The following is a 12,195-nucleotide window of genomic DNA, read 5'->3' as shown; positions in this document are numbered from 1 at the left end:
TCACGCCGAGCTGCTCTGGGGAGAGGTCTGTGTGGGGAGGCCGGAGCCTGGGAACTGCTGTGCTGAATGCATTTTTGTTTTGATCAGGTATGTGAGTTGTTTTAAATGTCATCTGGATGTTAAATTAATGTATTTAGTATATTTTCATATTGTAGTGAAGGATTCTTTTTGTTGTTTATTTGATTTGAACAGTGAAAGGTGTGGCTATTGAGCAGATTATTTCTGTTTGAGTTTTATTTTAATTGTTTTGACATTTTTACTTTATTTGCTGACCTTAAGTTTTGGTTGGTTGTGGCGCATTCCTGCCTCAGTTCGCGCCGAGCTGCGCTGGGGAGAGGTCTGTGGTGGGAGGCTGGAGCCCGGGAACTGCTGTGCTAAATGCATTTTTATTTTGAACAGAATAAACCTGCCTTCCTGCTACAACACACCGTCGGTCCTCGACTGCTGGTTTCTTTCTTCACCTACACACACAACGCAGAGTACATACAACAGATGAGTCGGATGGAACCGGCTACATGGGCAATGTAGATCTGGGCTAGACTATTGGTTAATTACTTTTTAACATGCACCACTAGATCTGTAATTTCTAAAGCACCTCTGTCTGCTTTATATTGGGATCAAGTGTGAAGATAAATAGATATAAAGGCTTTGGAAATTTAATGCCAGTTTGCTAAACGAGGATTATTGTACTAGGATTTAAAAAATTATAAAAGAATTTGAAGCTGATTACTCGATTACAGATTATATAAATAAATGGGAATTCTTAAAATACAAAATACGATTGGATACCATATCTTTCAGCAAAGAACTTAGGAAGAAAGAAAAAGAGCATGAGTGTGATTTATTCAGAGAAATTCATCAAATTTGTAACTCAATTGATTCAAATAGTCCCACATTAATTGAACTGTAAGCTAAATTAGATGCTTTATATCTGCAAAGGGCACAGGGTGCTTATATCAGGACGAGGGCAAGATGGAAGGTGGAGAAAAAAAATTCTTCACATTTTAGTCGTTTGGAAAAAAGTAGACAACAAACTATAACGACTTTATTGATCAATGGTGAGGAATGCAATGACAGTAAGATTATAGAAAAATAAGTTTCTTTTCTAATTTATACTCCACCCACTTTTTAATAGATGACTCCAGTCATCTCTTTGAGAAAATCCAAAAAAAGAGTCCACAAATTGAAGAGTCTATGCGAGTCTGAATTTAGACCAGAGGAACTAGAAATGTCAAAAATGCACTTAAATAAATAACCAGGTACAGATGGTCTGACTGCCAATTTTTATCGATTTTTCTGGAATTATATCAAAAATCTTCTATGCATGTAGTGAGAAAGACATTAACTCCCACGATAAACGAAGGTTTAATTTCTCTAATCCCCAAATCTGGTAAGAATAAACGATTAATAAATATTCTTAGTCTGATTACTTTGTTAAATACAGACTATAAAATTTTGTCTGGAGCTGAGAAGAAATCTAAATAATAATTAGTGAAACACAAAAAGTTTTGTTAAAAGATCGATCAATACACAATAATATTCGACTTGTGTTAGACCTACTTGATTATAGTGACTTATTTAATTAAGGTTTTTTTATTATTTTATTATTGTTGAAATGCTTTACGATAATATTAACAGTTCAGTCTCTCTGGATCACAGTCCTAGATTTCAATCAATCAATCAAATATTATTTGGATAGCACCTTTCAGCAACAAGGCATTTCAAAGTGCTTTACATCATAAAAACACAAAACTACAAAGTCACAGAACACACAGTCAACAACATTACATTTTGCACATCAGATTATCGATTAATCTTTCATGATTAGGTTTCAAAAGCAACTCTAAACAGCTGAATTTTTAGTCTAGATTTAAAGGAACTCAGTTTTTCTTTTAAATCGTACCAGTAGGTGGCGGTAATGCGACTAAAAGGTTTTTTGCCAACCGCCAATAAAACCAAGAAGGGTAGAGCAAAACAAAATTGAAAAAATTCTATGTTCAGATTCATTATCATCACTAATGTCTATTTTAAATGTCTCATCTGAAAGTCATATGGAGTTGGTATAAGAAATTTATGAAATTATATTTAGAATGACACAAGTTCAAATAAAGATTACTTTTATGTGGATACCTGCTCATAAAGATATAGAAGGGAATGATATGGCAGATAATTTAGCTAAGATGTCTTTAAAACAAAGTAGAATTATGGAAATAGTGTAAGGTAAATATGAAATAAAATCAGTTATTAAGAGCAAAATTAAATCTGAATGGCAACAATTGTGGGAGGAAGGAACTAAAGATCGTCATTTATTTCATATACAAAAGAAGGTAGGGAATATGGAAATAATTGGAGAAAATCGAAAAGAGCAAGTAGTAATGACAAGATTGCGACTTGGACATACTGGATTAAATGAAACTTTACATTTGATAGGTAAACATCCAACATGTAGTTGTGAGTGTTGTAGGGACATGGAAACAGTAGAACATGTAATATTTCATTGTGGAAAAATATACAGTAAGTAGAGAGAAGTTAAAACAAGAAATTAGAAAATATGATATAGAGACATTAAAACTTAATAAGATATTAATTAAACATAAAGTGAATAAATCAGTTATTAAAGTTTTGAAGGAAACAATAAGAATTTAGATTAAAGGTCTCTGGTCCACACTCCAGCACAGTAGATGGCGATAATACAGCTTAACGTTAGATGTCACCCGCTAGTAAAAATCAGAAAGAAGAAGAAGAAGAAGAAGGAAATAAATAATAATAGTGGCCTGTATGTCTCATAGACATATGTCTGATGTCTTACTTCCGCTTCATACAGGAAGCTAACGGAGTCGATGGTAGCAGCTCTTGTCTAGAATCTAGTCTGCAGTCAACTTTAGAAAGCTGCGATGGAAGGTGAGTTAAAGCCCGACGGAGAAAAATGTTGTTCAGCGGACCGAAAGATTGACTCCTTTCGAGTCTAGGACACACACGCACACGTTTGTGTAGCTATCTTTGTCCCCACAAAGACTTTCCATTGACTTCCATTCATCTCTACAGCCTAAATCTTACCCTCATCCTAATCCTAACCAAAACTCCATTCACACCTTAGTCGCTTGACCCCAAAACAGCGTTTCCCCTTGTGGGACCAGGCAGTGAGTCCCCATAACCTAGTATGTGTCAGGAAAATGGTATCCACAAGGTATTACAAACAAACGCGCGCACACGCACACAGTTTAAAGCTTTAAAATAGGAGCAGCGCTCACATTTCTCACTGTTCTCAGTAAGGCATAATTAATCTGACAATGCAGTCGTCCCTAAGAGGGTCTTTTTTGACCCGTGTTAGAATCAATGTGTTTTTATGCAACTTTTGTCATTTTGATTCAAAATAATGTTTTGTATTTTACTTTCTGTTATGTTTTATTCCACAAAAGAATTATTTCATGTTTGAATTATTTTTTTCACACCTTTTTAAACATTTGTAGAACAATTTGTGGAACATTTATACCAATTTGTAGAACATTTTTAAAACGAAATAACAGCAATTTTACAACAGCAATGATGGAACAATGTCAACATTCATTATGTGTGGGAGTGGAGGGGGTGAGAAAGAGCACATTTCTTGAAACTAACTAGCAAGCTAACCAAGCTAGCTAACATTACTGGCTGTATCCTATTGTGCTATGTGTATCACACGTGACTGTGTGTATGTGTGTGCAGTTATTTATCCATCCATCCATCCATCCATCCATATTCTTCCGCTTTTCTGGAGTCAGGTCGTGGGGATAGCAGCCTAAGAAGAGAGGCCCTGACTTCCGTCACCCCACCCACTTGTTCCATCTCCTCCAAGGGAATCCCAAGGTGTTCCTAGGCCAGCCGAGAAACAAAAAAGTCTCTCCAGTGTGTCCTGGGACTTCCTGGGCCTTCTCTTGTGGGATGTGCCCGGAACATCTCACCTGGGAGGCGTCCAGGAGGAGCCATCTCAACTGGCTCCTCTCTACGTGAAGGAGCAGCGGCTCTACTCTGTGTCCCTCCAGGATGGCCGAGTTTCTCACCCTATCTCTAAGGGAGAGATAGGGGATGGGGGATAGAGATGGGGAAAACTAATTTCGGCCTCTCGTTCTTTCGGACATGACCATAGATGAGGGTAGGAACATAGATTGCCTGGTAATTCGAGAGCTTCGCTTTGTGACTCGGCTTTCTCTTTACCACAACAGACCTGTACAGCACCCACTTCACTGCAGACACTGGGCCAATCTGTCTGTCGTTCTCCTGCTTCACTTTTCCCTCATTCATGAACAAGATCCCAAGATACTTAAATTTCTCCACTTGGGGCAGGACATCCTCCCCGACCCAGAGAAGGCACTCTATTCTTTTACAGAGCATTTATTTATATAGCTATGAATTTTTACTTTATTTTTTGAGATGATAAAAGAAAGAACCTTGAACACGTTGAGCAACAGGTTTTCCATATCATTCAACACATTCTCTCTTTTGGTTTTCTCATCCAGGGTGTCAGACACACACCTCTGTGTGTTTTTTGAGGAATACCTAGAATATGAAGTGATAAAAACTTTTCATTACAAATAGTTCAAAAAGATGACCTCACAGAGTCAAAAAAGACCCACAGAGGGTTAAGACTGCTTTCTGAAATAATGAGATATTGCAATGGTGCGGGTCAGAGCAAGGTTTGACAGGAGAGAGGGTTAGTAACAGATGTTAGCCTCTTTGACTTGAAGTAGTGTCATCTGTCTTAGGACACATAGTTTAGAACACATAATTCCACACTACCACTTTATTTTGCATACTCACATCGACTAAACAAAGCCAGGTCTCCACGGCACGTATCTTTATATGCGTTACTTTCATACCTGAAAAGTAACAAATGGTACAGCTGCCTCACAAAAATCTGTCTCTAAAAGCAATGTGACCTGAATTCACTCACTCAAAACGGAATATGTGGTGCAACTAAATTAAGGAACAAGGAGTTCAATAACTGTCAAAATATTCTACCATATTTTTCACAAACATAAGTGGTTCTTTTGGCTGTCTTTTTGATTCTTCTGGATTCTTCCAAAACAAGATTACAAGACCTGTAAAACTACTTCTGAGGAATTGCTTAATGATGTCAGCAACAGTATTGTTTACTGTATTCTGTAAAAATTATGTGCCATTATTCTGTAAAAATGGGACATTTGTTTGTGTCTTTCAACAGAAGCCCAAGTTTACACCAAAGTTCCTCGAGATCTAGTGAGGCATCTTGGTGTTGAGGTGAGCGGACTTTCTTTGATTGGAAGTTGCACATAATTTTGTTGAAAATTGATGAGGTACGCAACATTCACCTGGGTTTCTTTTTGGACAACAAACTCTTTTTACATCTCACTGTACACAAACACTTTATTGATGTTGTCTGTCTTGTAGCCTCACAACATCCCTAAAGCTGCAAAGTTTACTGAAGCCCATCTGAAGCAGTGCACTCAGCAGCCAAGCCGGCTGGATGTGAAGAGCATGCTGACTCATAAGGCTGTGCTGCTGGGCTACAGTCAGCCCAAGAGAGACACAACCAGAAACAGGAAGAAAGCCAAAGGACTCAACGCGCGACAGAAGAGAATGATGAAGGTATTCCACATCAAGCCTGATCACCAGAGGTTAGTTGAGGTGATGTGATATGTGTATGTTGATGAAAAGGGAGGTGTTTTTTTCCTAAATTCCCCGTCATGGCTCTGTTTGGCTTTGCAGGTATGAGCTTTTCCTGCCGCTACACCAGCTATGGAGACAATATGTTCTGGACCTGTGTGGTGGACTCAAACCGACAGCGTAAGTCAGTCCACCAGGAGGCAGAGTTCCTATATGTCCAACTTCCTGCTGCTCCTGGTAATTGTCTCCATGTTTTCTTCCAGGAATCCACAGATTGTGCAGCAAAAGCTTTTGAAGGCAGACTTGCATGGAGCCATCATCACAGGTAGATTTCCCATTAAAGGGCCTGACCCTCAGTCACCATTGATCCATTCAGGCTGCATTGTTGGTGGGAAAAAGAAACAATTTCTCCTGAGAATTTCCCTGAGTCATAAAATCTGTCTGCAGATGGAAGGAGTCAGAACCTTTTCCTCTAAACTCGTGATTTTCCTGTTTTTATTTCCTCTGGCTTTTGTTGCCACCTTTTGATTCATTAGCAGGAAAATGTGTGTCACAGTCTTAGAAACCTTACCTGAATGCAGTTAGCTGCTGCACTTACCCAACAGAACACACACTGGTGTCAGCTTGTGACCAGCAGACTGTAACATGCTGCTTTCTGTCACAGTGGTGCGCTCTAAATGTCCGTCCTATGTGGGAACTACAGGGATTCTCATGCAAGAATTCAAACATGTGTTCAAAATCATCACCAAAGAAGACCAGGTCAAAGGTCAGTGAAACTGTTCTGGGTTGTGTGCGTTTGTACCTGATTGCTGGGCTGCTCCTCACCATCAACTAGTGAAACTTAGTCCAGGGCTTGTACTGCAGCCTGAAGTGACTCAAATGTGATTTTTTTTTTTGTACTTACACAAAATGTATCTGATCTCTTCATAACAATCTGAACAGCTCAGATCTACAGTGTATCACAAAAGTGAGTACACCCCTCACATTTCTGAAGATATTTAAGTATATCTTTTCATGGTACAGCACTGACAAAATGACACTTTGACACAATGAAAAGTAGTCTGTGTGTAGCTTATATAACAGTACATTTATTCTTCCCTCAAAATAAATCTTTATACAGCCATTAATGTCTAAACCACCGGAAACAAAAGTGATTACACTCCTAAGAGACTATCCTCCTAAAGGTCCAAATTGAGCACTGCTTGTCATTTTCCTTCCAAAATGTCATGTGACTAGTTAGTGTTACTAGGTCTAAGGTGTGCATAGGGAGCAGATATGTTCAGTTTTGTAGTACAGCTCTCACACTGTCTCACACTGGTCACTGAAAGTTCCAACATGGCACCTCATGACAAAGAGCTCTATGAGGATCTTAAAAGACAAATTGTTGCCTACATGAAGATGGCCAAGGCTACAGGAGGGTTGCCAACACCCTGAAACTGAGCTGTGGCACAATGGCCAAGATCATTCAGCATTTTTAACTGGGTCCACTCAGAACAGATCTTGTGTTGGTCATCCAGAGAAGCTCAGTGCACGGGCTCAGTGTCACATCCAAATGCTGTCTTTGAAAGACAGGCACAGGAGGGCTGTCAGTATTGCTGCAGAGATTGAAGAGGCAGGAGGTCAGCCTGTCAGTGCTCAGACCAAACGCCACATACTACATACATACATACATACAACTTGAGTTGGTCTGCATGGCTGTTACCCCAGAAGGAAGCCTCTTCTGAAGTCTGCACACAAGAAAGCCCACAAACAACTTGCTGAAGACATGTCAACAAAGGACATGGATTTCTGGAACCATGACCTGTGGTCTGATGAGACCACGATTAATTTGTTTGCTTCAGATGGTCTCCAGCATGTGTGGCGGCAATCAGGTGAGGAGTACAAAGATAAGTGTGTGATGTCTACAGTCAAGCATGGTGGTGGGAATGCCATCATGGTGGTCTGAGGCTGCATGAGTGTTGGATAGTTATATTTCATGAACTCCAATCTGTACTGTGAAATACTGAAGCAGAGCCTGATCCCCTCCCTATAGAAACTGGATCACAGAGCAGCGTTCCAGCATGATAATGACCCCAAACACACCTCTTAGACAATCACTGCTTTACTGAAGAGGCTGAGGGTAAAGGTGATGGACTGACCAAGCATGTCTCCAGACCTAAACCCACTACTGACAGGGGAACATGTTTTATTGTTCTGCTCCTATTGAGAGAAGAGAACTGCTTAATCTACAGGACATGCTGCACTTGGACATAGTTTAAAATGTTATCTTTTTGCTAATGAACCTTAGAAAGACTAAATTAATAGAAAATAGATTTTAAGAATTTATTTTTTTCTTGTATGTAGTATCGATATAACAATTTAGTATCCCAATTCACACTCCATTCCAGTTGGTGGCAGTAATGCCCCAAAACATTGTCGGCCAACCGTCATTGAACGAGAAAAAGAAAAACAACCAAACAATAATGCTGCTGGCTTGTTATATGTCAATAAAACCCAACAGAACATCTTTGGGGCATCCTCAAGTGGAAGGTGGAGGAGCGCAAAGTCTTGAATATCTGCCAGCCATGTGATGTCATCATGGAAGAGTAGAAATGCATTCCAGTGGCAATCTGTGAAGCTCTGGTGAACTCCATGCCCATGAGAGTTAAGGCAGTTTTGGTAAATAATGGTGGCCACATAAAATATTGATAGTTAAGGAACTTTCACCAAGGGGTGTACTCACTTTTGTTGCCAATGGTTTAGACATTAATGGGTGTATATAGAGTTATTTTGAGGGAAGAATAAATTCACACTGTTATATAAGCTGCACACAGACTACTTTTCATTATGTTAAAGTGTCATTTTGTCAGTATTGTCCCATGAAAAGATATACTTGAATATCTACAGAAATGTGAGGGGTGTACTCACTTTTGTGATACACTGCATTTTTTACAAATGCAATCTGGACCACTTGGATTTGTAATCCTAACTCCAATACATATCTTTTCAAATGTGACGCTTATCTGTTGCATTTATCCGACATGAACATCATTGATACTCGTCAAACGTCACTATTCTGTGTCCTGATGCGCAGAAAAAAAAGGGTCCACAAGATACTGCATGAAAACAACCGTTTATTTGTCGTGACGTGATCTCGAAGTGCGACGCATACGGCTGACTTACCAAAGTATTGTGCTTAAAAATAATAATGGGTAAATGGCTTTAAACTGAGTCACTCTAAAGAAAAGCTGAAGATACTAATGGAAAGAAAACAATGGCAGGAATACTTTTGTGATCGGAACAAGTTTGTTATTGAGAATTGTTGTTTTTTTTTGTTTTTATGACTTTGCTTGCTTATGATGCTCTCCCCACGTCAGCTATTGTTTTTTTTTATTATTTAATTAAAAATGATCAAGTTAATTTATTTAAATACAATTGCACTATTAAATATAAAAATTATCCATCCATTTCTGGTGGATAATTTTTATATTTAATAGTGCAGAAGAGGATTTTTGTTTCTGCCAAATTTACTCAACTTTATTTTTATTTTATTACGCTTCTAAATTACAAATAGTCCTAAAATGTTATGAATGCATACAACACTCAACAATTTATTTTTTGATTTCCAGGTGTTTAACATAATTGGAAAGCTTAGAATCCACACTTTCAGAATCTGTAAATAACTAAAAACACCCCAAATGGATGTGTTCATGGTTACTGTGGCAGTCACATTTAGAAAACGGCACCAAAGATGACTAAAGAGACTAATATTTTCATTTCATGTTGTATTATATTAAGGTAATTTGTTATTGCATGGCAATTTCAAGTTAGAATCATTATTACTCCATCTGAAAATGTTGAAGATGCCGAACCTTTCAGCCACTGCCTGAACATTTGCGATGGATATCATGTGAATATCTGTAGAATATTCAGAGGGGACAGTTCACAGATACAGATGCTGTGAACTGTCCTCTCTGTCTGACTGGGAGACAGGTTTCTGAACATCTGCTTGTTTTCTTGTCTCCTGTCTCCAGTGATCCCAAAGAGGAACAGTGTGTTTTCTGTAGAGATGGACAGCTTTGTCTCACACATCTATGGAAACAAAATGGAGTTCCGAGCCAGCGAACGTTCTGCCAAGAAGTTCAAAGTGAAAGGAACTATAGACCTCTAATGGCACCCAGCTCTGTCATTCCTCCTTCCCCCTACTGGATGATAAAGGAACTGCACACATGCCAAGCATGCAACATGGCATGTACTCTAGTCTATACAAACAGCTTGTGCAGAACTCTGTTCAATTAAGCCTGTCGTTCAGGCTTCTACAGTTTTGAATCATCCAGAATTTGATCCTTTTTACTTTTAGATGCATTTGGAAAAATAAAAAGCAAGATTCTAAAAATGTAAGCTTTTCTAAAGGATAATAATCTGAATTTCTGACAAATGAATCAGGTATATTTGTATAGTACATTTCAGCAGCAAGGCAGTTGAAAGTGCTTTATATCATAAAAATACAAAGTCACTGAGCACACAGTCAACAATTGAAACATAGCATTTTGTCTGGCTTCATTCATTGTTTTATATGCAGCAGATTCATTTTCCACAGTGCAACTCATTTTTATGTTGTTTTTTAAATCAGTAATATATTACCCAAATATATGGAAAATAAAAAAGCTCAATTTCACAGCATTTTGGGCCCTGAGACCGTTTAGGTTTTTAAACTAACCCAGTACTAATGTAGCTAATTAGACTTATGTGTTCAGCATGGAGTTCTTTCTGGGTTATACAGATAATAATAATAATAATAATAATAATAATAATGACTTCTACTTGGGTGTCTAGAATGTGATGAAAACTACCTGAGAAATCTGGAAATGGAAGTTTGGTGAAGTACAGAAGTTTCAAACTGAACACAAGCTTCCATACTGTAGCATTCTACCTCAAATATAGAAATTCTTACTATTGTGAAATGTAAGTTAAACTAAATGTGTTATTTTTTTTCTTCAGAAATAAATGACTCGCTTCATGGCTTTACCTTTATGAAACAGTCATTTTTTAGTTAACCCTTTGGTAAATCCTTAACTAATTCAACTCAAATCATCAAACAGCCAAGGTGGGGTATGAATACCACTTGATGATGTGCACTGTGCTCATAGCAAAGATGATATTGGAAGAACTTTGACATCTAGCTGTCAACTGCAAAAATTTAAATTTCCTGCGAAAATGCAGCACTGAATGTTTTTTGTTGAAAATTACAAAACCATTTGAAGTCAACTGCAGAAATGTAGCTCTTTAGTTCTTTTATTCAGATTCTTCGGAGTTATTGAAGATGGTGATGGCTGGTGGCAGGAAAGATCTCTTGTCTGTACTACAGCGAATCTGAAGAAGTCTCTGACTGAAGATACTCTGTTTTCTCAAGACCGTCTCATGAAGAGGATGGTCAGGATGAGGTGGAAGATGAAACATCTGAGATTTGACAGGATCCATCTATTTCCTTTTACAGGTTTCCTTTTGCTTGAAACCTGTAATCTTCTTCATCGCTAACCACACATCTCTGATATTGTTCTTCTTCAGTTTGTTCTCCAGCTTCTTCCTGTACTTATTTTTGACTCTAATCTTGACTTTGAGCTGCTTCTGTTTTGAGGAGTCTCAATAACGCCCTGTCTGGTTCCCTAAAGGCTCTTTTTTTTTTCTTGTTTTCTGGTTATTCCAGAAACATCTCACTGTACTAGTGGAGATGGTGCTGTCCAGAATTCAGGGACTGCATCCTTCGAAGGACCCGGTCTACGTAGGACGGGTCCTTCGAATAAATGATAACCAGAAGAGAACACCTGAATTCAGACAGGTCTGGCCTTTTGCTAACTTTTTTCTTTTTGTTTTATTTTTTCAAACAAATAATTCAACCATTCAACCATACATAGAGGATCTTTAGCACAATGAGAAATGCCACATAAAAAACAAACAAAACAAAGAATAACCACAAACATTGACAAGTTTGATGTTGATGTCTTGCAATCTTCAAAGTAGAACAAAGTAAAAAAAAAAANTTTTTTTCTTTCTTGATATTATGAAAGAAACCTTAAAGCAATTAATCAAAAAAGCTCTGTAATACACAAAGGATAAGGTAAGTATGGTGTAAGCGGGGGTCGCATATCAATTTGTTACATCTTTTTTTTTAACTGCATTGCACAAGATTAGGGATGCTGCATAGAGTATCAAAAGATTTAAAGCAAAGCAGCACAAAAGGTGGACTTATTCTCTGGCCGACATGGACTGAGTAGATGCCTATGGACTGGTGGTGTTGTGGTTATGTAGTGGCATTTAATGTACTAAGGGACATTAGTACATTAATCAGAAGACCATAATATCTTTTGATATTATGGCACATAATATCAGAAGACTAGCTGCATCTCCTGGAGCTGATGTCCATAATCAGTAAAACAATACAAAAGAATAACTAACTTTCAGTACCATGTATTTTAAAGAAGAAAAATTAAAGTGAACACCACATACGTAGAACCCAAAAATAAATACAAAATATATACACAGTACTGCAGTAAATATTCCATAAGAATATGCACAATGTTTTCAACTATGCAA

The 12,195-nt window shown here is 37.9% G+C and overlaps 1 protein-coding gene across 1 annotated transcript; it reads left to right on the top strand.

The window, feature by feature from the left end:
• The first annotated feature begins 2,795 nt into the window (after positions 1–2,795).
• Positions 2,796–10,284, top strand: pop4 (POP4 homolog, ribonuclease P/MRP subunit). Its single transcript, XM_007544127.2, has 7 exons — positions 2,796–2,901; positions 5,201–5,256; positions 5,407–5,633; positions 5,725–5,802; positions 5,886–5,947; positions 6,287–6,388; positions 9,636–10,284. The coding sequence occupies exons 1-7, from the start codon at positions 2,895–2,897 to the stop codon at positions 9,770–9,772; spliced, it is 669 nt and encodes a 222-aa protein (XP_007544189.1). The 5' UTR covers positions 2,796–2,894; the 3' UTR covers positions 9,773–10,284.
• The last annotated feature ends 1,911 nt before the right edge of the window (positions 10,285–12,195 follow it).

The sequence above is a fragment of the Poecilia formosa genome, unplaced genomic scaffold (assembly GCF_000485575.1).
Source record: "Poecilia formosa unplaced genomic scaffold, Poecilia_formosa-5.1.2 Scaffold1004, whole genome shotgun sequence".
NCBI lineage: Eukaryota > Metazoa > Chordata > Actinopteri > Cyprinodontiformes > Poeciliidae > Poecilia > Poecilia formosa.
Note: the sequence above shows the minus strand (reverse complement) of the source record. Positions and strands in the feature narration are given on the sequence as shown.